Source organism: Dermatophagoides pteronyssinus, unplaced genomic scaffold (genome assembly GCF_027571235.1).
Source record: "Dermatophagoides pteronyssinus isolate colony J.1.1.1.1 unplaced genomic scaffold, Derpt_VIB-CSIC_2022.12 sq0037, whole genome shotgun sequence".
In the NCBI taxonomy this organism is placed as follows: domain Eukaryota; kingdom Metazoa; phylum Arthropoda; class Arachnida; order Sarcoptiformes; family Pyroglyphidae; genus Dermatophagoides; species Dermatophagoides pteronyssinus.
Genome location: NW_027461561.1, coordinates 97,164 through 121,983, shown reverse-complemented (window position 1 = coordinate 121,983; position 24,820 = coordinate 97,164). Strand labels below are relative to the sequence as shown.

At 31.8% G+C, this 24,820-nt stretch overlaps 5 protein-coding genes and 1 long non-coding RNA gene across 10 annotated transcripts; 3 read left to right on the top strand and 3 right to left on the bottom strand.

Moving 5' to 3' along the window:
- Window positions 1-892: 892 nt before the first annotated feature.
- On the bottom strand, window positions 893-1,547 carry LOC142646013 (uncharacterized). The gene is made up of 2 exons (XR_012847043.1): window positions 1,440-1,547; window positions 893-1,363 (listed from the first exon to the last, which is right to left on the bottom strand). It is a non-coding gene; the product is annotated as an uncharacterized LOC142646013 (long non-coding RNA).
- Window positions 1,548-1,638: 91 nt separating this feature from the next.
- Window positions 1,639-10,658, top strand: LOC113794834 (fatty acid synthase-like). Its single transcript, XM_027344979.2, has 8 exons — window positions 1,639-1,813; window positions 1,886-2,104; window positions 2,202-2,824; window positions 2,889-7,097; window positions 7,160-7,690; window positions 7,763-8,690; window positions 8,747-10,029; window positions 10,091-10,658. Exons 1-8 carry the CDS (start codon window positions 1,639-1,641, stop codon window positions 10,229-10,231), a joined length of 8,109 nt encoding a protein of 2,702 aa, XP_027200780.2. The 3' UTR covers window positions 10,232-10,658.
- Window positions 10,659-10,785: 127 nt separating this feature from the next.
- Window positions 10,786-13,030, top strand: LOC113794824 (uncharacterized). The gene has a single exon (XM_027344965.2). The coding sequence runs from the start codon at window positions 11,040-11,042 to the stop codon at window positions 12,930-12,932; it is 1,893 nt and encodes a 630-aa protein (XP_027200766.2). The 5' UTR covers window positions 10,786-11,039; the 3' UTR covers window positions 12,933-13,030.
- A 558-nt stretch (window positions 13,031-13,588) lies between these two features.
- LOC113794833 (U20-hexatoxin-Hi1a-like) lies at window positions 13,589-14,409 on the top strand. Its single transcript, XM_027344978.2, has 2 exons — window positions 13,589-14,029; window positions 14,084-14,409. The coding sequence occupies exons 1-2, from the start codon at window positions 13,711-13,713 to the stop codon at window positions 14,230-14,232; spliced, it is 468 nt and encodes a 155-aa protein (XP_027200779.2). The 5' UTR covers window positions 13,589-13,710; the 3' UTR covers window positions 14,233-14,409.
- LOC113794829 (uncharacterized) lies at window positions 13,650-17,765 on the bottom strand. The gene is made up of 5 exons (XM_027344971.2): window positions 16,585-17,765; window positions 16,358-16,531; window positions 15,982-16,302; window positions 15,842-15,919; window positions 13,650-15,769 (listed from the first exon to the last, which is right to left on the bottom strand). The coding sequence occupies exons 1-5, from the start codon at window positions 16,979-16,981 to the stop codon at window positions 14,412-14,414; spliced, it is 2,328 nt and encodes a 775-aa protein (XP_027200772.2). The 5' UTR covers window positions 16,982-17,765; the 3' UTR covers window positions 13,650-14,411.
- Window positions 17,766-17,887: 122 nt separating this feature from the next.
- LOC113794830 (uncharacterized) lies at window positions 17,888-24,744 on the bottom strand. Of its 5 annotated transcripts, none has more exons than XM_027344972.2 (3): window positions 24,027-24,744; window positions 19,444-20,009; window positions 17,888-19,376 (listed from the first exon to the last, which is right to left on the bottom strand). In XM_027344972.2, exons 2-3 carry the CDS (start codon window positions 19,982-19,984, stop codon window positions 18,154-18,156), a joined length of 1,764 nt encoding a protein of 587 aa, XP_027200773.2. In that variant the 5' UTR covers window positions 19,985-20,009; window positions 24,027-24,744; the 3' UTR covers window positions 17,888-18,153. The 5 variants fall into 5 exon arrangements, with proteins under 5 accessions (XP_027200773.2, XP_075679929.1, XP_027200775.2 ...); XM_075823814.1 differs by lacking the exon at window positions 24,027-24,744 and adding an exon at window positions 21,871-22,129; XM_027344974.2 differs by lacking the exon at window positions 24,027-24,744 and adding an exon at window positions 21,759-21,919.
- Window positions 24,745-24,820: the final 76 nt, after the last annotated feature.

Sequence of the window (24,820 nt, the reverse complement as noted above, 5' to 3'; positions counted from 1 at the left end):
CTTGTTTTTTCGTGCTCAAATTCGAAATCAAATCAATTTCCAGATCAAATTTGATTAGGATTTTTGTTCTAGTCGAAGTAAACAACAACAAATATCGATCCATATGTGTTTTCTTACTTTTTTTGATTTCAATTTTGAAATTTCCAAATTTCATTTTGTTGAAATTAAATCAAACAAGAAATTGGTTATGTCACACACACAGTAATTATGCCATTAATTTCTCTCTCTTGCTTGATTTCTTCTTCTTCTTGTTATACGCACTTGTTTGTATCAAAATATTATTATTTAAAAAATTTTTTTTTTGGAAAATTCTCACCTCTTAGTTCATCATGTAAGAAACAAACAAAAAAAGAGAAAGAAAAATGATGTTCATATAGGATATATTAATAATTATCTTAAAGCGAAAAAAAAACATCTCACATTTTTGTTGTTGTTGAGAAGAAAAAACTGATAAAATTAAAAAAAAATGAAACAAGATAAGATGTAACAGGTTCTTTTTCGTTTCATCTCTTTTCCCCTTGTTGTTTTAAGAAATTATTATTATTGATACTTGGATGAGAAAATGGCAAAAAAAGGTAATCTTGGATGATGATGAAGGGGGCCAAACATAAACACATTAAGTAAGCATCCAGGTTAGCAAAAAAAAATCATTCATTTTTTCACGAAATGAATTAATCTAATCGGATAAAATGATGATGATTATTGTGGCTATTGCCTCTATCTAAATGTTTTTTTTCTCCCTCTTTTCATCTTCTTCGTTGAAACATTCATCATCATCATCATATACAGGATTTTCGGGACTGGCTCCAAGTTGTTCGTTCGTCGATCTAGGTATCAGCATCGTGAAATAGCTAATTTTTCTTCTCGTTTTTTTTCTTCTTGTTTATTTCGATTTCTGATTTTTTTTTCTTTTTACTGATTTCGGGTTATATGCTGTGTATGTTGATCTTCGTTAGTTGTTTAGTGTTTTTCTCAATCACATTAAAAAGTTCATCTCACCATTGATGAACATTTCATTTGGCTAGTTAACTTGATTGCGATCGTTTTTTTCTTTTTCTTCTTGTTTCTTATTTCTTCTTGTTTGTCCCATTTCGTTTCGTTTTATCAATTTCTTAAAAAAATTCATTTCATTTTAGATTCGGTCTTCATACCCAGCACACACATCAACAATTTTTTTTTGTTTCAGTTTCGTTTCGTTTCGTTTTCGGTCTTCTTCAAAATCACATTCTACACATTTCACATTTCACATCTTTATTTTTTCTTCATTAATTTTCGTTTCGTTCGGTATTTTCTTCGTTTCGTTTTGTTCGGTTTTCGTTTCGTTTCGGTCAAATTCTTCTTATTCTTTCTTCATCATAATATTCTTCCATTCAAAAAAAATCACATTTTTCATTTCAAATTACAAAAAAATTAATCTTTTTAATCAATAAATTACTCACAGTGTTTCGTGTTTCGTAAAAGTGCGTTTTGTTCGGATAAAAAAAAGTGTGGTTTTGTTTTCTTTTCCTTCAAAATCCGTGCAATCTTATCGTCAGTGCAATTGATTCTACAAAAATCAATCAATCAATCAATTTTTCATCATCAAGCAATAACATCAATAATTTGAAATAGCAAAAAAAAACATCCAATTCGTCAATCATGTCAATCATGGAACCAATTTCCAAAATTGCCCGAGAATGTCCAATCAAAGAGGATATCGTTATTTCGGGTATTTCGGGTCGTTTTCCCGAATCCGATAATATGGATGAATTTGCACAGAAATTATTCAGCGGTGAAGATATGGTTACCAAAGATGATCGTCGTTGGCCAGTTGGTATGTATTTTTGATTGTTTATTTCGAACCAAAATTTTATTCATTTTTCGAATCGCCAAACCAAATTTAAAGAAATCAACGATGGTCTTGGCTCTCGTACTGGTAAACTTAAAAGCTTGGATAAATTTGATTCATCATTCTTTTCGATGTTGACATATTTGGCACATTCTATGGACCCTGTATCACGTATTGTATTGGAAACAACTTATGAAGCATTCCACGATGCTGGTGTTTGTCCACATCAAATTCGTGGTTCGAATACTGGCGTCTATTTTGGCATCAACACTATTGGTATGTTAAAATAGTCGAATGGAATGTGATTTTTTTGTTTGTTTGTTTTCAAACTCAATTTCCTTTTATTTTGTTTTTTGTTTGTTCATAAAAATAGCTCAAGCTGATGGTCTTCCACAAGATGATTTCAACGATATCTTTACTAAAGATGCTGCTTTCTGGGTTTATGGCAATTCCAAAGTATTGTACGCAAATCGTATTTCTTTCTTGTTCGATTTTCAAGGTCCAAGTTTGGTTATCGATACTGCTTGTTCAGCATCATTGGTCGCATTGGCTACTGCCATGAACGATATCCGTATGGGTGTTTGCGACACAGCTGTTGTTGCTACTGGCAATTTGGTTCCTGCACCATTTGGTAATTCTATCTATTCTTGTGTCGGTCTTTTGGCTTCCGATGGTAAATGTAAAGTATGGGATAAACGTGCCGATGGTTTTGTACGTTCTGAAACAATTGGTGCATTGATTCTTCAACGTCGTTCACAAGCTAAACGTGTTTATGCAACTGTTTTACATTCAAAAGTTAATTCCGATGGTTTTAAATCGGTCGGTCTTTTTGCTCCATATTGGTTGCGACAAAAAGACCTTATGGTATCCACTTATGAAGAAGCTGGTGTCGATCCAAACGATTTGGTTTATTTTGAAGCTCACGGTACTGGTACCAATGTTGGTGATCCACAAGAAGCTAAAGCTATTGCTGAAGCTTATTGTAAACATCGTGAAGTAAGTTTTTGTTTGTTTGTTAGAAATTATAAATATAATCACTAATTTCTGATTTTCTCAATAGCAACCATTATTGGTCGGTGCTGTCAAATCAAATCTTGGCCATTCTGAAGGTTCATCTGGTTTGAATTCAGTGGCCAAAGTTATTATTGCATTTGAAAATAAATGCGTTCCAGCTAATTTGCATTTCAATGAACCAAAACAAGAAATCTATGCTATTGTTAACAAACAAATTCAACCTGTTATCAAGAATACACGATTCCCGAACGGTATTGTTGGTGTTAATTCATTTGGTGTTGGTGGTGTGAATGCTCACATTTTGTTGAAAAGTAATGATAAAGAATTGACGCCTGAATCCTATGAAATTTGTAAACCAATACCACGTTTGGTTTGTGTTGCTGGCCGTACCGAAGAAGGTGTTAATATGACATTTGATTTTATTAAAAATAATCCGGAAAAAATTCATCGTGATTTCTTGGCATTGTTGAATGAATCGATGAAAACTGGTTGGGTGGAATCATCATCAAATTTCCCACAACGTGGTTATATGATTATCAAGGAAAAACCAAATGCTGAAACAACCACCATTAATGTTGAATGTGGTGAAGTGAAAGTACCAAAATATGAATATGATTGTAAAATTACTAATACTGGTATGGAATATCCCGTTTGGTTAGTTTTCTCTGGTATGGGTTCACAATGGCTTACAATGGCAACCAGTATGATGTCATTAGAACCATTTGCACGATCAATTCATCAATCAGCTGCTGTACTCAAACCATTAGGTATTAATTTGATTGAATTATTAACGAAAAATGATCCCGAATTGTGGAAAAGTACTGTCAATCCATTTGTTGCTATAACATCTATGCAAGTTGCATTGTACGATGTTATCAAATTGTTAAACATCAAAATCGAAGGTATTATTGGTCATTCATTTGGTGAAGTTGCTTGTGCTTATGCTGATGGTTGTTTAACATTGGAACAAGCTATTTTGACATCATATTGGCGAGGTAAAATTGTTGAACAATCTAAATTACCACGTGGTGTATTGGCTGCTATTGGTCTTTCATGGGAAGAGACTAAAAAACGTTGTCCACCTGGTATTGTACCTGCTTGCCATAATGGTTCCGATTCGGTTACCATTTCGGGTCTTTATGAAGAAACGAAAAAATTTGTTGAAAAATTACAATCGGAAAATGTTTTCGCTCGTTTGGTTGCTGGTGGTGAATATCCATATCACAGTCCACATATGAATGCTGTTGCCGGAGATTTAATTGCCGCATTGAATAAAGTTATTCCGGAACCGAAAAAACGTAGTTCGAAATGGATTTCAACATCATTCGATAAAAGTAATTGGTACATTGAAGATGCTTGTTATGCATCGGCCAAATATTTTACCAACAATTTGGTTTCACCGGTATTGTTCAACGAAGGAATGAATGAAATCAGCAAAGATTGTATTGCTATTGAAGTTGCACCACATTCATTGTTTGATTCAATCTTCAAACGTTGTTATCAACAACATCATTATATTGGTCTGATGAAACGTAATGAACCGGATAATTTGAATTTTTTCCTCACTGCATTGGGTCGTATCTATACATTCGGTATGAATTTGGATATCGAAAACTTGTATCCACGTGTTGATTGGCCAGTTGCACGTTCAACTCAATCATTGAGTTCGCTATTGTTTTGGGATCACTCAAAAAGTTTTTATGTTAAAAAATATCCCGAATTTCACAATTTTTCGACCGCATCAGATTTTTATGTTAAAATATCTGTTCATGAAACTGATTGGCACTTTATTCGTGATCATGCTGTTGAAGGTAAAGCATTGTTTCCAGCTACTGGTTATTTGTATTTGGTTTGGCGTCGTGTTGCCAACAGTATTGGTCAACCATGGAGTAAAACTCCAGTTCATTTTGAAAATGTTCGATTCCATCGTCCAACATTGGTATCCGAATCAAGTGATATCAAATTCACTATTCGTTTATTGCAAGGTAGTGGTGAATTTTTAGTTTTCGAAGCAAACAATCTTGTCTGTACGGGTAAAGCAACTGTTATGGAAAATGATGATGGTCTTGAAGTACAAGACACAATTGAACCGGCAATCGAAGAAGATTACAAACAACGTCATTCAAGTGAATTCGATTATCTATCCACTAGAGAAATCTACAAAGAATTACGTATTCGTGGTTATGATTATGGTCCCAAATTCCAGGGTCTTACTGAAGCTCGTTCCGATGGTGCTATCGGTAAAGTTAAGTGGGATGGTCATTTCATTAGTTTTATGGATTCAATGCTCCATATTTCATTGGTTGCCTTACCACTTCGTGCTTTGTTTGTACCGGTTGGTTTTGAATCAGTTCGTATCGATCCAAAAGTTTTATTCGGTGAAATTGAACGTGTTAAACAAGAAAAACAAAAAACCGAAGAAGAAGAATTCCATTTGAAACGTGAATTCTTGTATTTCTCCGATAAAAGCAAAGAAAATGAAACATTGGAAAAAGATTTTTCACAACGTGTTGAAGGTGCCATCAACAAAGAAGAAGTTGATCAAGAAAATCAAGAAAGTCGTGCCGATTTACCAATTCAATTTTATGAAACTGCATTCATGAAAAATGAAGATAACAAAATTTCATTGATTCCTGTCATTTTTAATGGTAATAATCGTTCAATTGCAACCAAAGGTTTAGAAGTTAAAGGTATGATTCCGTTCCCGGTTCCAAGAAAAATCGATCAAAAAGGTTTAATTTTGGAAGAATATTCGCATATGCCTTATTTGGATAAAGAATCATCACGTTTAACCAATGATAAACATAAAGAATTGATGGATTATATTGAAATGTGTAATTATCTTTCATCATTATTGGTATTGAACAAATCCGTTGCTAAACCTGAACCAAAAGATTTAGTTGTTGCTGATCAAAAACTTGATGATCTAATTCGTCATTATACAAAATTTGTTGAAATGCAAGAAACAAATCCTTATCGTGTATTCATGTTACTTAAAGATTTATTGGATTTGAAAGTTGAAAAATTGGATGATGGTACAGAAAAATTGGTCATGGCTTGTTGTGTTGCTGAAGATAAATTGAATGGTGAAGGTGGATTGAATAATGATCTGTTGACCAAACATGATTTATCAGCCGATTTGGTCGTTTTGTTGCAAACAAATGAACGTCTTGTGCGACCATTAATCGATACAGTATTGGAAAATTCATCCGATCGTAATAATTTGAAAATGGTTGAAGTCAATCCAGCACAATATCTTTATGCATGGCGTATTGTTCAATTGATTAAAACATCATATGTTGGCAATCTAAATATTGATTATACATATGCCAATACTGGAACACAAATCCTAAACAAAGAATTGGAAAGTCTCAATATGAAATCTATTGAATGGAATTTATCGACAAATTCATTCATCAATGATATCAATACTATTGATTTGATTTTGTATCGTTTGACTGATGGTGTTGTTGAAAATTGGAGCATCGATCGACAATTGGAATCATTTTATGATGCATTGAAAGAAAATGGTTTCCTTATGGTTATCGCCCGTAATGATTTGAACAAAATGGAATCATCATTATATAAACATTTTAATAATGATCCAAAACGTGAAATTGTACGATCTGGTTTGGTTGATGAATTTATTAAAGCCGCTAAAGCAGCATCGTTTGGTTTGGTTGGTACCAAATCCAGTATCTATGGTTGTTCAGCATTATTGTTCCGTAAATTGAAAATGGTTTATGATCCGGCTGAATTTAATGTATTGAAAATTGTCAACTTCCAATATGATGCCTGGGTTGATAAATTGAAAGCATTGATGGCACAAAGTAAAGATGATAATAAACCATTATGGTTGGTTGCTAAAGATAAATTCAATGGTGTTGTCGGTATGGTAAATTGTTTACGTTTGGAACAAGGTGGCGCTAATGTTCGTTGTATTTTTGATCTGGATAATTCATTGCCGGATCAAATTGATTTTGAAAAAAGTCCATACAATGAAATTGGTTATATGGATTTAGTTTTCAATGTTTATAAAAAAGGACAATGGGGTTCATTCCGTTTCTTAACATTACCGGATAAATGTGAACAAGTTGAAACACAATATGCTTATCTGGATATTGGTACACGTGGTGATTTATCAACTTTCCGTTGGTATGAATCTGACCATAAACATTTTGATAGAATTCTGAAAGCTGATCAAGAAAAAGGAATGGTTATGTGTGATGTTTATTGTTCATCATTGAATTTTAAGGTTTGTTTTTATTCATTGTTTTTGTTGTGAAATTTTATTTTAAAAAAATCTTTTTTCATTAGGATGTCATGTTGGCTACTGGTCGTATTCAACCGGGTCCAGAATCGGCCATTTTTGATTGTGTAATTGGTTTGGAATTTTCTGGCCGTCGTCGTGATAATGGAAAACGTGTTATGGGAATGGTACCATTCAAAGGTTTTGCTACAACAATTACATCGTTTGAAGAATTTTTATGGGATGTACCAGATGAATGGTCATTGGAAGAAGCTGCAAGTATTCCGGTTGTTTATAGTACAGCATTATATGCTTTGATTGTTCGTGGTCAATTACGTGAAGGTGATAAAGTTTTGATCCATTCGGCTGCTGGTGGTGTTGGTCAAGCTGCAATCCGAATCTGTCAAGATCATAAATGTGAAATATTCGTCACCGTTGGTAATCAAAGTAAACGAACATTCTTGAAAGAAGAATTTGGCATCCCAGATGATCATATATTCAATTCACGTGACATTTCATTCGAACGTTTGATCAAAGAACGAACCAAAGGTTTGGGTGTTGATATTGTTTTGAATTCATTGGCCGAAGATAAACTTCAGGTAAGAATTTGAGAAAGATTAATTTGTTTAGTCAAGAAAATTATTTGAAAACATTTGTTCATTGGCATATAGGCATCACTTCGTTGTTTGGGTTTGAATGGTCGATTTTTGGAAATTGGCAAATATGATATGCAAATGAACAAACCAATTGGAATGTTTGCTTTCTTACAAAACATTTCATTCCACGGTGTTTGTTTGGATGCATATTTCCGTGAAGGTTTTGATTCACCAAATTTGAAACGTTTCATGACTCGTATGACCGAATTATTGTATGATGGTATTAAACGTGGTGTTGTACGACCAATTCAACGAACATCATTCCGTTGGAATGAAGTTGAACATGCTTTCCGTTATATGTCTACTGGTAAACATATTGGTAAAGTCATCATTAAAATGCGTGAAGAAGAAAAACAAAAACAAGTTGTTGCCAAACCATTAACTGTTATTGCTAATCGACGAACATCATTCAATCCATCCAAATCATATGTTATTGCTGGTGGTCTTGGTGGTTTTGGTTTGGAATTATTGTATTGGATGGTAATGCGTGGTGCTAAAAAATTTGTTCTTTCATCTCGTGGTGGTTTGAAAAATTCTTATCAAAAATTATATTTCAAACGACTCAAGGAATTGAGCAAATTTATTTCAATCTTCGATATCGATGTTAGTATGTGCACACATAATGTTATCAATGAAGATGGTGCTCGTGCTTTGATCGATGAAGCTATCACCAAAGGTCCAGTTGGTGGTATATTCAATTTAACATTGGTATTGCATGATGCTTTTGTCGAAAATCAAACTGTCGATACATTTGTTGAAGTTTGTTCGCCAAAATTGACTGGTCTAGCGAATTTGGATAAAATTTCCCGCGCAAAATGTCCAGAAATTGATTATTTTGTCTGTTTTTCATCATTGACTGCTGGTCGTGGTAATGCCGGACAAATTAATTATGGTTATGCTAATTCAGCTATGGAACGTATTTGTGAATGTCGTCGTTCTGAAGGTAAGAAAATGTCGCTAATTACAAATGGAAATTTAATTCATTGCTTTTTCACATAGGTTTACCTGGTACGGCTATTCAATGGGGTCCAATCGGTGATGTTGGTGTTGTTGCTGAACATTTGTTGGTGGATGCCGACCAGCAAAAACAAGAAGATATGTTGAAATTGTTTGGTGGTATTTCCCTGCAACGTATTGCATCATGTTTAGAAGTATTGGATCGTTTGTTACAAGTTGGTGCGCCAGTATTATCATCATTGATCAAATCGAATTTGGAAGATAATAGTAATCAAAGTGAAGATGATATTTTGGATCAATTGTGTGCTCATTTGAATGTTGATAAACGATCACGTGAAGAAACTATTGGTGATGCTGGTTTGGATAGTATGACTGTTGTTGAAATTCAACAACGTTTAGAACGTGATTATGAAGTATCGTTGTCGGTTGCCGATGTAAAACGTATTACTATTGGTGAAATTAAAGATTTCCGTGACGGTAAACGTGAAGGTTTGAAATCATTTGCCGAAGATATTAAAAAAACACGTATCCATTTGGCTAATATTAAATTCGAAATTGCAAGCGAACCATACACAGTGGTTTGTCCACATCAAGAAGTATCGAAAATGAAACCAATATTCTTTTTACCACCAATCGAAGGTATCTATGAATCATTGAAAGAAATCATCATGGATATGGCTAAACATCGACCAGTCATTACATTGAATTGGATGCGTAAAATGAACGAATTGAATAATATTAAAAAAGTAGCCGAATATTTCAAAGGTGTTTTGGCCAAATTGGAACCAAAAGGTGAACATGAAATTGTTGGCCATTCATTTGGTGCTATTGTCGGTATTCATATGTGTCGTAAAAATGTACCAATCAAAACCATGATTGTACTTGATCCTATGGATGTATCCAATTTCAAAGAAGAATTTGATCGTAATGAAAAAGTAGAAATGATTCTATCATATTTACGTAATTTCATGTCCGAACGTTTGGTCGATAAAGTGCGTAAAGAAGCACTTTCAGTCAAGAATGAACAAGAATGTGTACAAAGAATAGCCGATGTATTGAAATCACATGGTGGTAAAACAATCAATAGTAAAGATATTGATGATATTATCAAAGATTCATTCGTTCGTGCTGAAATGATTCTTAAATATCAACAGAAAAATATTCGAAAACTTCGTATGTTTGGTCGTGATTTTACACAAAAAACCGTACAAAAAATGATGAAAAAAATTACTGTCAATGTAACTGTTATCAAACGTATGGCACAAGAATCGGAAATTGACAAATTGAACAATATTCTTCTTACCAGTTATGGTATTGCTCGACAGGTATGTTTTTTCTTTTTTTTAAATGGTAATGTTTCTAATTCTTACGTTAATCTCTATATAGGATTTCGTTGGCCGTTTTGATGTCTATCAAGTTATCGGTAACGAAGAAGAATATCTTACCACTCATCTTCATTATATAACCAAATTGATTAAACTTAAATTGACATTGATTACGGAAGAAGAGGCACAAAATTTGGCATAAGAAACAAAAATCAATCAATATCGATTTGATTTAACCCTTCTTATTAATTAATTGCTTTATCATCATCAATCGCACAATTGCAATCTGCCGAACTTGATCAATGAAATTTCTTCTTTTTTTAGCGATTCTTTATTTTTATAATTATTATTTTTAATAGACCGAACTCTGCTCAAAATATTATCAATCAAACATTAATTTTACATAAAAACTGCTTTAAATTGAACGAAACGAAACACTCAACACAAAACACACAACACCGAAACAAAGTTTTTCATATGATGGCCAAACTGAAACGAACGAAACGAAAATTATTAACAAAACCGACCGAACACCTGAAAACAAACGAAACGAAACGAAACAAAATTTCTGCTTAGTTTTTTTTCTAATTACAATTTTTTTCTCATCAATAAAAACCTTATTATATTTATTTTTCTTAATTTGATTTTCATTTTATTTCAAAGTTGACAAATTTTTAACAACAAAAAAGCATAGCGTCCAGCGCATGCGATAAGCCATTTCAGGATAATTAATAAGCTTTGTTCGGTCAGTCATCATTCAGTCAGTCAGTCAACCACAATGAACTAATTTTCATTGAAACAGCGGTCATTTCCAGCAAAAGTTCAAAAAAAGGGTTGCTAGTTTGTTTGAATGCAAGTTTCTTTGAACCCGGAACAGGAAAATTTTAAATTTAAATACTGATTATAATCTAGAACGATATTTCCGGTTGAAATAATTTTTTGAAAAAATTTAAAATTGATTTGTCATTTTCGAATCAATTTGCGATCGATCATCATCATTGGTCATCATCATGAAATCCAGAACATTAATCTGGTTGTCAATAACCATCTCATTGTTGGTATTGTCGATTGATTTAATTCAATGCAATGAATCGTCAACTAATAATGATGAACATTTGATTGAATTGAATGATCAATTAAAATCGGTCGCAATTGACCTGTTGAAACAATCATCGAATCAAACTTTTGTTGCAGAATTATTGGCAAATCAAAATGCGGCTGCAACGCAGATACAATCATATCCTTCGATGGATGAATCGATTGGTAAAGTTTACAAACAAATGACCCAATCACAGATTGAAGCATTACAAAATGAATTACAACTTCATGATCATTTCATTTATGAACCGATACGGGAAAAATGTACCCAAATTCAGATAGAATTTGAAAAATCTTCCGATGATTATGATCAAACGCGTGATATTTATCGATTGGAAAGAGATTTTCTTGACACTGGTGATCAATTAGTATCATTACAAAAAATGGTGATTCGAATAATTAATTCAAAATTGGAACAACGTTTGCGGCAACCAAAACAACAACAACAACCAGAACGACAATCATCAATGAAAAATAATTATGGAATTGGTCAGGATATTTTCGATCAATTTGATTATCTTTGTCGATCATTTTTTGGTATTCCATTTTCAAACTTTAAAACATCAACATTTACACCGATCAATCAACTTTTGGCTCTTACGGAACGGCTACAAATGGTCGACGCTATACGTTTACCAACAATGACCAATAATGATGGCGATAATGGAGGAACATCAAATTTGAATGGTTTATCCGCACTATTACATCGTTTACGACACACATATTATCTATATCGTATGGCAACATATTCTAATCAAATTATGGATACATTTTATTTGAAACCATTAGCATATCAAGCAACACTTGGCCTAGTTGATACTGTTGGTTATTTAACATGGTCAGATCCATCCAATAATTTATTACTATCACAATTACGATTTTTGATACAATTATTTAGCGGCAATCTTCAATTGAATATTTTTGCTCAGCCAAATTTGATCAAACAACAATCATCATCAGCTAAAAATTTGATTGATCCAAATCAATTAAAACAATTGATACAAACCCTAAAACAACATGAACAAAAACAACGTGATCAAATTGAACAAAATCGTTTACGTTCAATGATGGAAAAATTAATGGATAATCAACAACGACAACAATCACAAATTGATAAAATTCTACATCATTTAGCATCATCAAAACATGATTTATCAACAACAACAACAACAACTACCACTACAGCGATGGAAAAACCAAAAAAACATCCATATCATCATCAGTCGAGTACAACAACGATCAAAGCTGGCCATTCTAAAGCGGAGATAACCACAACAACAACAACCTTACGGCCATCCGAATCTATCGTCAAAGGTGGTGATACATTAACTCAGCTTAAACAGCAGAGAAAATTATTGAATGATTTGCTGCAAGAACTTCAAAAACCATTGAATCATACAGATCGATTTGCTTGTTGTTCATCACATTCCAAACCACCATCAATGATAAAACCATCAATGCCAAACGATAAACAAAAACCATTTCACAATTATAAACAAAAACCACAACAGGATTTAGGACAAACACAACAAGCATTGATGACAATAATGCAAAATATAACACCATTAATCAATGTTATGGCACAATCACAAATGATTCGCCCATCGAAATTAGATCAATCTAGATTGGATTTATTATCAATTGTACAATCCATTAATAATAATCAACAAATATTATTGGATTCATCATCATCCATTCTGGATTTCACTGCTCCATTCAATGTAATGACTAATCTGGCCAAACGATTACAACAAATATTGGATGGTTTTATTAACGATCTAACTCCTCTAACAGCAATTCGTTGATAATCCTCTTTTCTAGTAAATTCAATTATATTTACCGTTACCTTTTTTTCCATTTAATATTTGATTTGTTTTTTTAAGTAAAAAGCGGTAAAAAAACAAAATTTTGTGAATTTTTTTGGAAAATTGTGCGTTTTTCAAAAATTGAGCATTTTTTGGCGATTTTTGAATTTTTTGGAAAATTGTGCGTTTTTTTCGAAAATTGGGCATTTTTGGCGATTTTTAGAAAGTTTTGAATTTTTTCGAAAATTGTGCCTTTTTGAAGTTTTTGGAAAATTGTGTATTAAATGTGAAATGAAATGATGATAAATGAAAATAGTTGTTGACAAACAAAAAAAAAGAAAAAAAAAAGATTCTCATTGAAATAATTGATGATAACCACTGTAGTTTATGTAAAGGAAATGCATTTTTTTAAATCATTAGCTTGATAGAGTGATGATATATTGAATGATAATTTGAAATGAGAATCAATACTACACAGTATTGTGAGTGATTCATTTTTACGAAAATGATTTCAACCATAGAGAAATATTGATTGCAACAATCTTCCACATCACAGAAAAAACAAGGTTAAAATAATTGAATATTCAAACAACAACAACACTGCACAGTGATGACGATTGGAAGATTTCGATTGATTATGATGATTAGAATGGCATTTAAAATGGTATTGATTCAATTCACTATAGTCGAGTCGAGTGAAACGACGCAAACAAATCCATATCATCATTCAATCGATCAACATTTCATTTAATTCAACCAAAAATCAATCGCAAGAAAAATGTTCTCAAAACTTATGATTCTTATGACTATGGCTATGGCCATTACAATTGTTTCGGCTCAAAGTAAAAGCGAATGTCAATTACAAAAAGAAAAAGAAGATAAAAAAGAAAACACTCCATTGAAATTGGATGTTCGTTGTTTGGAAAATGGAGATTATGCACCATTACAATGTTTCCCTGAAAGTAAATTCTGTTATTGTGCAACACCGGATGGTACCCAAATTACACAGCCATCACGTAATCGTAAATTTTGTAAATGTGATCTACAAAAACATGAAGCTGAAAAAGGATTAAGTCGAAATGGTCGCCCAATTGATCGTAAGTTAAACTGAGAAAAGAATTCCTACTCATGCTCATTCTGATTTAAAATAGCTCCATCCGGTTCATATATTCCGAATTGTGCACGTGATGGCCTCTTTTACCAAAAACAATGTGAAGTTGGAACCGGTGTTTGCTGGTGTGTCAACCAAGAAGGTTCACAAACATCGAAGGATAAAAAAGTTGGCATCACTTGTGCTTGATGATGATGAAGCCGATTTGGAGAAAAAATACATTCGAAACCTGTGTTAATGATGATCGTGTCCAAAAACAAAAACCATTGAAAATTTGATGGGAATTGGTGAATTTAATTGAATAATTCTTTCTTATCTTTATATTAGATTTGAACAAATAATAATTAAAAAAACAAACAAAAAATAGATCAATATGATGTTGGTTGCAAATAAACACAGTGATTATCATCAAATGAATGATTCAGATGATTGAATTGTTGTTGATTATTATCATTATCATTCACCATTAATAATTCCGAATCATCATTCATTTGATAATGATTGTTGTTGCTATTTCCATTATCATTATTATGCGTTGATTGAAACAATTTACAACGATTTATAAATATGGCTGCAAATCTATAAGTTGATGATGATGATTTCAATGGTAGATTCATATATCCAATATAAACTATTGCCATTATCAACAACAGCAAACCAATAATGCTAATCCAAATCAATGACCAATGTGCATTGAAACGATGTTTTTTATTATCATCTTCCATATTGATCCTGGCTTTTGCCTCTATCGATGATTCATTTGATGCGGACGATGATTCGGTGGTGACCACCGATTTTAACGTAGTCAATATTGATGATGATGATGGTGATTTTCGATCAGTATTTGTCGAAATAGTCGTTGTCGATGTTGTTGGCATTGTTTGAAGAATGGTGGTTGTTGTTGATGATGGTTTAGTCATTGTCGTTGATGTCGATTTGGTCGTCGTTGCCATTGTTGTTGTTGTTGTCGTCATGATTGGTTTCAGATGTACAATTGAACGAATAATTTCATTATGTAATGATTGATCATTGGATTGTGGTTGAGAATCCGTAATGTCATCATCGTCGCCATTATTATCATCGATAATTGGATAACCATACCATTTTGATGGTTCGGGTAATTTTGATGTTGATGATGATGAGTTAATTGAATTCAAAGGTGGTGAATCAGTTGGATCAAGATCAGCGATGGATGATGGTTCATTGATAATATCAACATCCAAAGTTGAATTGGTTAACGATGAACATGATTTAGCCAATGTTAATTGCAAATCATCGATAGCAATATCACCTTGATGTCCATTACCAAGAATGCCTTCGATAATAATTTGAAATGGTTGTAGCAACATTGATGAATTTGCCGGTTGAATTTCAATTTGTCCGGCTAGCCATTGATCACCTTGATCACCGGACATTTCCCAAACAGGTTCCAATTGGGAAAGTTGTTGATTTTTTTCCTTCACAAACATACGTAATGTTCCACAAGCTTTACCATACATATGATAATAAAATTGAAAACAGGCAACACTGCTATTTTCAACATGTTGAAATACAGGCGAATAAAGTCTTGCCACTTCATTTGGTGAACGTGGATATGAACTTTCCAAGTAAAGATAGTTTCCAGTACCATTTTCACCGAATGTATGATCAAATGAAGGACCAGTTTCATCATAATGTGATGGTGTTTGAAGAAAATTCCTTGTCCAATCAAAATCATCTTCATTATCTGTTTTAAAAACAAAAACCAAAAGAATTTTTAGCAAATTTAGCAAACAAAACAAAACAAAACAAAACATACCTTGCATCCATCCACAAATCGATCCATATTGATTTTCAAATGTACAATTCATTGATTTTTCCATAGGTTTTTCATAAACTTGATTGAAATATAATCAATTCGAAAATTAGAAAGGGATTGTATTGAAAAAATGTGCTTACTTTCACATGTTGGCCACTGATCTAATGGTATCATTGTTGTAGTGAAAGAATGATCCGGTTGATCTGGATCATCAATAAACCATTGTTTACCAATACAATAAGCTCGTATCGATGATGATGATAATGTTGGATACGATAAAGAAGAACTACTACCATGATCAATTGAATCGAAAAAATTAATTTTCTTTCCATTAATTTTTTTATTAGTTAATTGTAAACGATAACCAAGTTGACAATGAAGATCAACAACACTTGAATGATTCGATATTTTCCGTATCGATAATGGTGGTTGGACATTTAATTTATTTGGACAATTTGTTGCTGAAAAAAACAAAACAAAATTAGAAAATTGATTATAATAATCGAATATACTTACAAACACAAACAGGTAAATCATGTGTCCAACGATTACGGCTACAAGTTGAATAACGATTACCAATCAAATCGAATCCTTTATTACAGGTAAACCTGGCTACACGGTTCGGATATGACCGTAATTTTACGTAACCATTTTTCAATGAATTTCGTAGTGATGGACAATTTCGATATCCTGGCCATCAATGATTGATTAATAATCTATAGATTTCATCAAATCCAACTTACTTTTTTCAAATGATCGATATGTTTTGGCAATTGATTGTTCAATCAATCTACTAAATGTATCATCATGATGTGGAGATGTCAAAAATGTCGTCGTCGATAATGATGATGAGGAAAATGGTGATGGTGTTGTTGATGTTGACATCGATAGTATCGAACTACGAAAAATCGCTGATGAACTCAAAATGGGAGTGGTGCTCGGCGTTATTGTTGTTGTGGTTGTCGATATTGGTTTCCAATGATTGGTAAACATCGTGGCTGTCGTCGAAACATTGCGATTCGATTGCAATAATTTTTGATCGTCGTTATCGCTTGGAATATTGAATTGACATTGATGCGGTAAAGAAAAAAATCCAATCAACAAAATGAATTTAATGAAAAAATTCTTTGCGAATATCATGGTGAATGCGTTTTGTACGAAAAAAAAATTATTGAAAATCTCCGAAATGAAATGTAATTCAGTTCACCATTCAATCATACGAATGATTTTGTTGAACATTTTTCATTTTTAGCAAACTTAAAACCAGAAACATCAGAAAAAAATGAAAGTTTTTTTAAACAAACAAACAAAGTGGACAAACAAACTAATCGAGTAAGGACAATTTTGATAATTTGTAATCAACGAATTTGATTAAAACCAACAACAAAACCAGCCCAAAAATTTGAGAAAAATTGATTATTCGAAAAATGAACTTGATCTGTTGATGAATCGCATACACAAATCGATTTGAAATCAATCAATCAGAAAAAATTTTCCTGTAATATTTTTGATGGTAATATTTTGGGGATATGTTGTTCGTTTCGTAGAATCAATGTTGTTACTGAAAGCGGAACCACCACAATTTGTTTGATCACATCATATACCATTGCCATTCTGCCAAAAAAACAAAACAAAAACGGAAATTAATATACCCAAAACTGAATGAAAAAAGACGGATGCATCTACAATGATGATTAACATTATAAATAGTGATGATTATACAGCAAGGAAATGACCAAAGATTTTAATGTTCAGATAATAATCGTTTGTTGGTTGTTGTGGTTGATTACCACTATCATTCGAATCACCATACTTTTTGCAATAATAATCGTTGAAATAAACAAGAAGGATTTCCTTTTTCGCATTCACATTTCATAATCATATTCGTATGATTATTATTATGGTGATGAAATTGGTTAAAAGTCTTTGACCATGATGATGATTCAAAATTATTATTATCATCATTTTTACCTATATCACCAACAAAACAAACTTTTCCATAATGATAACGCATACGCCAAAAAATGTACAAAGGTCACTCAAATCAATTGTGACTCATACCACACTATTGGTAAGATAAACAAATTTTTGTTAATCAAATCAAATCAATCAAAAAAATTTAAAAAAAATACAAAACTCATTATATAAGGAAAAATAAACGGTGCATGAATTATATCTATAGGTAGGTATAATAATCGATGATTGAAAAATAAATATTTGTCTTTTTGTCACAAAAAAACGATAATAAAAAATTATAGACCGATTAAAGAGTATTTGATTTTGGTGATGAATCAATAATGTTGAGATTCTATTTATTCTTGATGGAAAAGACCGACAGCTGTTAATTTATCGATAATTAATTTAGCTGCCGAATTTCTAGCTGTACGCAATATTTCGCCATAACCTTTGGCCGTAAATTGATGATCAATATATTTATCCGGTATAGGATGACGACGTTTTCGACCATTGTTATAATTAGTATTAGAATTTGTTCCTACTTGACATTGATCGTTGGACATTATGACCCGGCAAGTAACCCAAAATTTTCGATTATCAAAATGAATATCATAATATGGTAATGGTAAATACATTCTAATACAATATTTTAATAATATTGCTGATGGACTTGATTCGATTGTTGTTCCGCGATGACTATCAATAATGGAACAATTATCTGTACTATTACAAAGAATTGGTCCATATAAGGAAAAATGATTATGTTGACAATTACCCTGTTGCTGTTGTTGATGATATGATGATAATAATAATGAACTTGAATAGCTGCGAATAATACTACCATTACCATTAATATTTCCATTACTCATTTCATTATGTTTTTTCGATGATGATGATGATAATTCTTTTTGATCATTACCATCAATCGATTGTTGTTGTTGTTCTTGCTGTTCTTGTTCTTCATCTTCTTCAATAATTGATTCTGCCATTATATTTGATGATTGATAATGATTTATTGTCGAGTGATGATGATTATGGTGGTGATGGATTGCGGCATCATCGTTTATCAATGATATTGTCTGTTGATCTTCCGGATGATGATGATTGTTGTTCAATGAAGAAGATGAATTGGATGAAAAGGTTGTCGATGATGATGATGAACTGGAAGATGATGTGGGTCGTGATGTTACCGATGACGATGAGGATGTCGTTGTTGACGATGATGCTGATGATGATGGTTCACTATCGATTTCAAATTTTCGTCCATCACTATTATTGTTGTTCGACTTGGATCGTCGAAAAGATCGACGACTAAAATCACGTAATGAATTTAATAATAAAAATGATGATGGAAAAAAACTGAATGATCGTTTCGTATTGTTATCATTGTTATTGTTATTGTTGAGCAATTTGGACGTTTGTTTCGGATGATTGTTTAGTTTCGGTGATGGACGAGATGAATTGGAACATTCACTTTCTTCCGCTGTCCATACACCTTCATCGGATGATATTTCCTGTTGTTGATGATGAAGATTATCTTTGGATTTATCATCACTAACATTGTTCGATGAAGATAATGCTATTTCCCGGTCAAAAAAAAACAAAATTTTAGAAATTAAATTCATCAAAATTCAGTTGCTACTTACAATGACTTTTCAATGTAATCGAATCGATACCATCGATACTTGGCGTTATAGATTGTCGACCATCATTTGGATCATAATGACCATTGGCCATCGATGTAAAAGAATCGACACGATTAGCTTTGGAAATATAATCAACACTGAATGAACGATTCATGGAAAGATGATCATTACGTGATGGTCGCCGTCGTCGTAGACTACCAAATGAACGATCATTATTTGTTTGATTGATCAATTCCAGAATGGATGGATCATTTTCATGAAACAATCGAATAGCTTCTAAAGCTGCTTTAAATTCAGCATTGCGCCTTGAAAGACCAATACCTTTAGCTAGGAGCATATCATCAATCAATAATTGTACTGTATAATGTTTTTGTAGATCAACTTTTTCTTCATGTGTTAAATAATAAACCGGTCCTTTTAAATGTTTTTGACGACAATATTCTTTAATTACTTGTTTTGGTCGTGATACGACCGTTGTCGACATCGTTGACGAATGTTGCGGCAAAGTTGCCGATGATGTTGATAAAGTAGATGCTGGCATTGTCTATTTTATTCACTTGAACTCACTGTTCATTTGGAAGAAAAAAATAAAAGAAAAGAAAAGAAATTAGCAAAAAAATAAACAAAAGTTATGTTTGGTGGGGATACAAATCAATGACAATCCTTTCCTTCCAAGAAAAAAAACTTGACAATTTTTTCGATTAAATTTGATTTTACAAGTTTTTGCCTCAACAGTTGAATAATGACAAGGAAAACATTGAATTTGTGCGATATTATTTGAGGGAGAAATGGATTTTGTCAAATGTTTGATTGAAATGGCATTGAAAAGCAATGGATTTTTTTTATTTATTTTGAAAAGCAAAGAAAATCAGTGTGAAAAAAACAACAAACAACATTGTGATTTATGTTTCCTTTTTTCCAATTCATTTCTCATTGATTTTGGGGAAAATTGATGCTTAAATCAAAAATCATCATTGACATAACACACACAATGGAAAACAAATCAAATTACACATGAACATGTTCCTCTTCTTCTTAATTTCATCGTATATTGTTTCAAAAAATAATATGACCTTCAAATTATGTAACCAAATCATATAATCGATGGTGATTGCCGTGGATTGGAATGTCTCTCTCTCTCTCTCTTTCTCTTGGAACAATGCAATGATCAATCAACCAAAGATTATGATAATGATGATGATGAATATATAATTGACAGAAAAATATGAAAAAAACTTCACATCAATTAAAATCAAATTGAAAAAGAAGAGAATGAAATCATTTCAATATAAAAATTGCATTTTAGGTGCAATCTTTTTAGAGCCATTGATGATGATATAATAACAATAATGATTGTAAATTGATGGAGCAGGCAAAATTGAGATTTTTGTTTGTTTGGTTGGATTTCTTTCATCGACATTATTTACATTAATGAAAAAAAATTGTATTTTAATCGAATGTTGCCAATTTGTATTGCAACAAGCAAACAAAACAATTTTTGAATAAAGACAAAGAAATCTTTTTCTTCAACTTCTTCGTTTTTTCATGTCAGGAGATATGTGAGGCTATATTTCAATTTGACATTTGATGATTTAATTTCAATGTTCACACACACACGCACATCCAGAAAAATCCTCATCATCAAAATCGGGAACGGAAATCTTCATTGATAATATTAGAAACAAGGGGCCTGATTTCAAATCATCAAATCCAACACATGAAAAAACATTGAGAAAAATACCATATAGCATCACCATCAAAATAATGATTGATTTTCAATCCCTCAATCAATCAGTCAAACACAAAATACATTCAAAAAGAAAATCAAATAGAGTTGTGTGTGTGTAAGAAAAGAAAGACAAATAAAAATAGCTAAACAGGTAATATTCATTATTTTTATGATTAAATAATGTTAATTAGGTTGGCTGTCATCATTGTTAGTTTTACAAAAATAAAAATCATAAATTTTTATTACCGATTCTAATCGCTAAAAATTATTTTAAAGAAAAAATCATCAGATTTTACTTTACTTTTGATTTGAAATAAAAAAAAATTCAACCACACAAAGCAAAGCAGAGTAAACACATAAATCACACACGATAATCAAAATGAAAAACATCATTCAAACATATAAAACAATGATGGTGATGACCATGGTGATGATCATTATCGTTTCGGTTGATGGTTACCAAAATGTTAATGGCAAAAAAGCAAGATAACCAAGTTGACAATAAATTTATAGCAACAATTTTTTTTGATGCAAAAACCAAAAAAAAAAAAAAAAAGAAAAAAAAGAATGCCACCTGTACAAATACCTTTTGATAATAATTTTATTCGTTGTTGTTGTCAAATATTGTTGTTTTTTTTAAAAACGTAAAACAAAACAACAACAAAAAACTTCACCGTATTCACACACGAACAACATACCTGGTTGATTTTTGTTGATAATAATTTGATGAAGGACAACACAGTAACTGTGTTTAATATTCGATTGATGGCTTTTCATCAAATATTATGATTAAATAAGAAAAAAACTAAACTCTAAACGACAAATTTAGATCAATTTTTGGATATCATATCATATCAACAATCAACATCATTTGGGGAAATGAAAATTATGGATAGATTACGTGCGTCGTACATGTGTGTTATGCGTTTGTGTTCGAACCACTTGTATGTTTTAATCATTTTAAAGAATGTATGGCATGCATGTATGAAAAAAGCATTATCAAAATACATCATGTAGTTGATGTCAGAATGGGATATATAAAAATAAATAATGATAATAATAATGATGATAAGGATTACAAATATCAGATATCGATAAAAATATAGGAATGATAAGTATTTTTACAACAAAATTTTAAAAACAATTATTAACTACAGGATTGATTTTAGGATGTTGATAAAAATGAAAAATGAATTTATAAGATAATAATGATTAGCACTTGGTGATTCCATCAGCTAAACTAAATAGGATTAGGATTAAAGATTTTTCAGGATTCAACACAATTATAATATCCATCATCATCGATAAAAATCGATAGTGTTTTTCGAAGAGAAAATGAAACAGGAAGCATTTTTGAATTGAAAATTGAAAAAAAATGGGAAAAAATCACATCGTCACATCACACATATTGAAACAAACTAACCTGCCCTCAAAAATGGTATGATTGTTTTTTGTTTTGTTCTGTTTTTATAGGCAATCAAAACATTAAACAAACAAAACAAAACAGGATAAAAAAGGTAGACATCAACAAAAATGATAAACCAAATAAACCAAACGTCTTTATTGATATCGATGATAATAATGATAAAGATAATAAAAAAACCAGAAGACAATTGAAAATTAGATAAGATCATCATCATCATTGAGGTTGACACAGAATTATAATCAATTTTTTATTTGGATCATCATCATCATCACTACCAGTCATTTTCTTATAAAAATTTTATAAGAAAAAAAAGGATTATAAATTGAAAAAAAGGACAAAATATAATATTTCCTTATTTGAAATCGGAAAACTGAGCAAAAAAATCATTTCATCATTCACTTGATGGTCGAATATCCATTCATCACTTGTTTGGGGCAAAATGGTTGAGTGAAAATGGCACAAGATGAACTGGAAGAAAACAAAATTAATGCATTTTCCATCCATCCATTCATCGAGGAAACTTAGCAAAAAAAGAGGTTGAATTTATTAAATGATGTGAACTTGTTTTGTTTTGTTTAATTTTGTTTTTTCGGGAAAACAATGGCCGGTTTTTCTATTTCTGTTTGACCACCCATATAAATATGATGGACAGCAAAGTATGATGATAAGGATGATGATGATGATGGTCGTAGTCGTGATTGTTTTGAAAAACAAAAAAAAAGATTAAATTCCTTGATTCAATGATGGTAATTATCATCGTCATGGTGAACTCATATTGAATGACCCTTTCAAGATAATTTACTTTGAATAAGTGTTATTTGTTCCAGATTAATCAAACATTACCTATTTTGCAACTTGAAACAGGAAAAACAAAAATCGTTTCAATTCAAGGTTAAATGATGCAAATCAAATCAATCCAATGAATGATGATTAGCATCATTCGATTCGATTCAAGTTTTTTGTTTTTCAAAGTTTAAATATGGACAGTGATAAGTTGTTGTTGAACAACTTTTCAACAAAAACTTGACTTGATTTGATTCCTTCACTATAACCATTCAGTTCGTTCATTCTTCATTCAAAAAGGTCTGATGTTCGACGGTTGATAATCCTGAATAATTTTTGCTATCATCATCATCAATTCAATGAATCAAGAGGCGAACGAACCGCGAAGAAAAAGAAATAAACAATATCAAGAAAAAATGTCGGCCATCGACCTGTTTTCAGAAATGGTAAAATCAAACAGAACTGGATCGGGGATGACATTTTGATTTTATAAAAATTTCAACAAACATCAGAAGCAAAAGACAACTGGAATTCAAAAAATAGGATGATGAAAACCTGAACTTAATTGATTTGGTTAATGATGATCATGATGAGCAAAATGATGACCAGGTAAATAAGATAAATAAAAATTCGAAAAACTCTTACCTCTTTCTTCATTGCCCAAACATCTATTTTTAGTCAAAGTTTTTTGTGATTAACAATAAAGTAGGTGATTTTTGCAAATAACAATAAAAATCGTTGAAACGAATGTGAAACGTATCCGACATGGCAAAATCGAACGTTTGCACAATTCACTGAAAAAAATTGTCAATTCTGTATTTAAAAAAAAAACGAAATGGATAGATGTTTTTTCACTTTGATGATAGAATCGATGATAGGGTCGATGACAATTTATCAATGTGGACTGATGATGATGATGAGATAAGAGATATTGATTGATGATAACAGCAGTCAAAGATTGTTGTCATTTGGTAATGCTGCAGACGGCAAACAAACACAGTTGAATGAGATTATCATCATCACAGAGAAAATGATCAAAGTTTGTTTCGTTTTTTCTTGATTCAAATTTCATAATGAAAACAAAACAAAAAAAAGTTTCAATCGATTACAGTTGATGATTTCTTTGAGTTTCATCATCAAAAAGGATCCACATCAAAAAAAAGAAATTCGAATGGAATGAACCAAGAAAAAAATTCTCGTTTGTGTAGAGGTAGCGGTATAACGTAATGATCAAAACTGAGCATTGTGACTGTTGTTGTTTACATAATGTATACGGCAGCGGTGGCCACACATAACCGTTACGCTTCGATGAAAAAAACCATTCTTCTGTCCATGCATGGTCTGTAGTTAAGAGAGAATTTTTTTTTTGAAAACTGGATTAAAAACAAACTCGCATTATCTGAAATGCGTTTAGCATATGTTGAGCGCGCTAGCTATGT

Bases quoted from the DNA above. Each gene is read 5' to 3' on its own strand.
- LOC113794834 (XM_027344979.2), top strand. From the start codon at position 1,639: ATGTCAATCATGGAACCAATTTCCAAAATTGCCCGAGAATGTCCAATC. The intron at 2,105-2,201 runs GTATGTTAAAAT...TCATAAAAATAG, and splicing joins TTTTGGCATCAACACTATTG to CTCAAGCTGATGGTCTTCCA. The intron at 8,691-8,746 runs GTAAGAAAATGT...TTTTTCACATAG, and splicing joins TGAATGTCGTCGTTCTGAAG to GTTTACCTGGTACGGCTATT.
- LOC113794824 (XM_027344965.2), top strand. From the start codon at position 11,040: ATGAAATCCAGAACATTAATCTGGTTGTCAATAACCATCTCATTGTTG.
- LOC113794833 (XM_027344978.2), top strand. From the start codon at position 13,711: ATGTTCTCAAAACTTATGATTCTTATGACTATGGCTATGGCCATTACA. The intron at 14,030-14,083 runs GTAAGTTAAACT...GATTTAAAATAG, and splicing joins AAATGGTCGCCCAATTGATC to CTCCATCCGGTTCATATATT.
- LOC113794829 (XM_027344971.2), bottom strand. From the start codon at position 16,981: ATGATATTCGCAAAGAATTTTTTCATTAAATTCATTTTGTTGATTGGA. The intron at 16,532-16,584 runs GTAAGTTGGATT...ATTGATGGCCAG, and splicing joins ATATCGATCATTTGAAAAAA to GATATCGAAATTGTCCATCA. The intron at 15,920-15,981 runs GTAAGCACATTT...ATTTCAATCAAG, and splicing joins TCAGTGGCCAACATGTGAAA to TTTATGAAAAACCTATGGAA.
- LOC113794830 (XM_027344972.2), bottom strand. From the start codon at position 19,984: ATGCCAGCATCTACTTTATCAACATCATCGGCAACTTTGCCGCAACAT. The intron at 19,377-19,443 runs GTAAGTAGCAAC...ACCGGGAAATAG, and splicing joins GATTACATTGAAAAGTCATT to CATTATCTTCATCGAACAAT.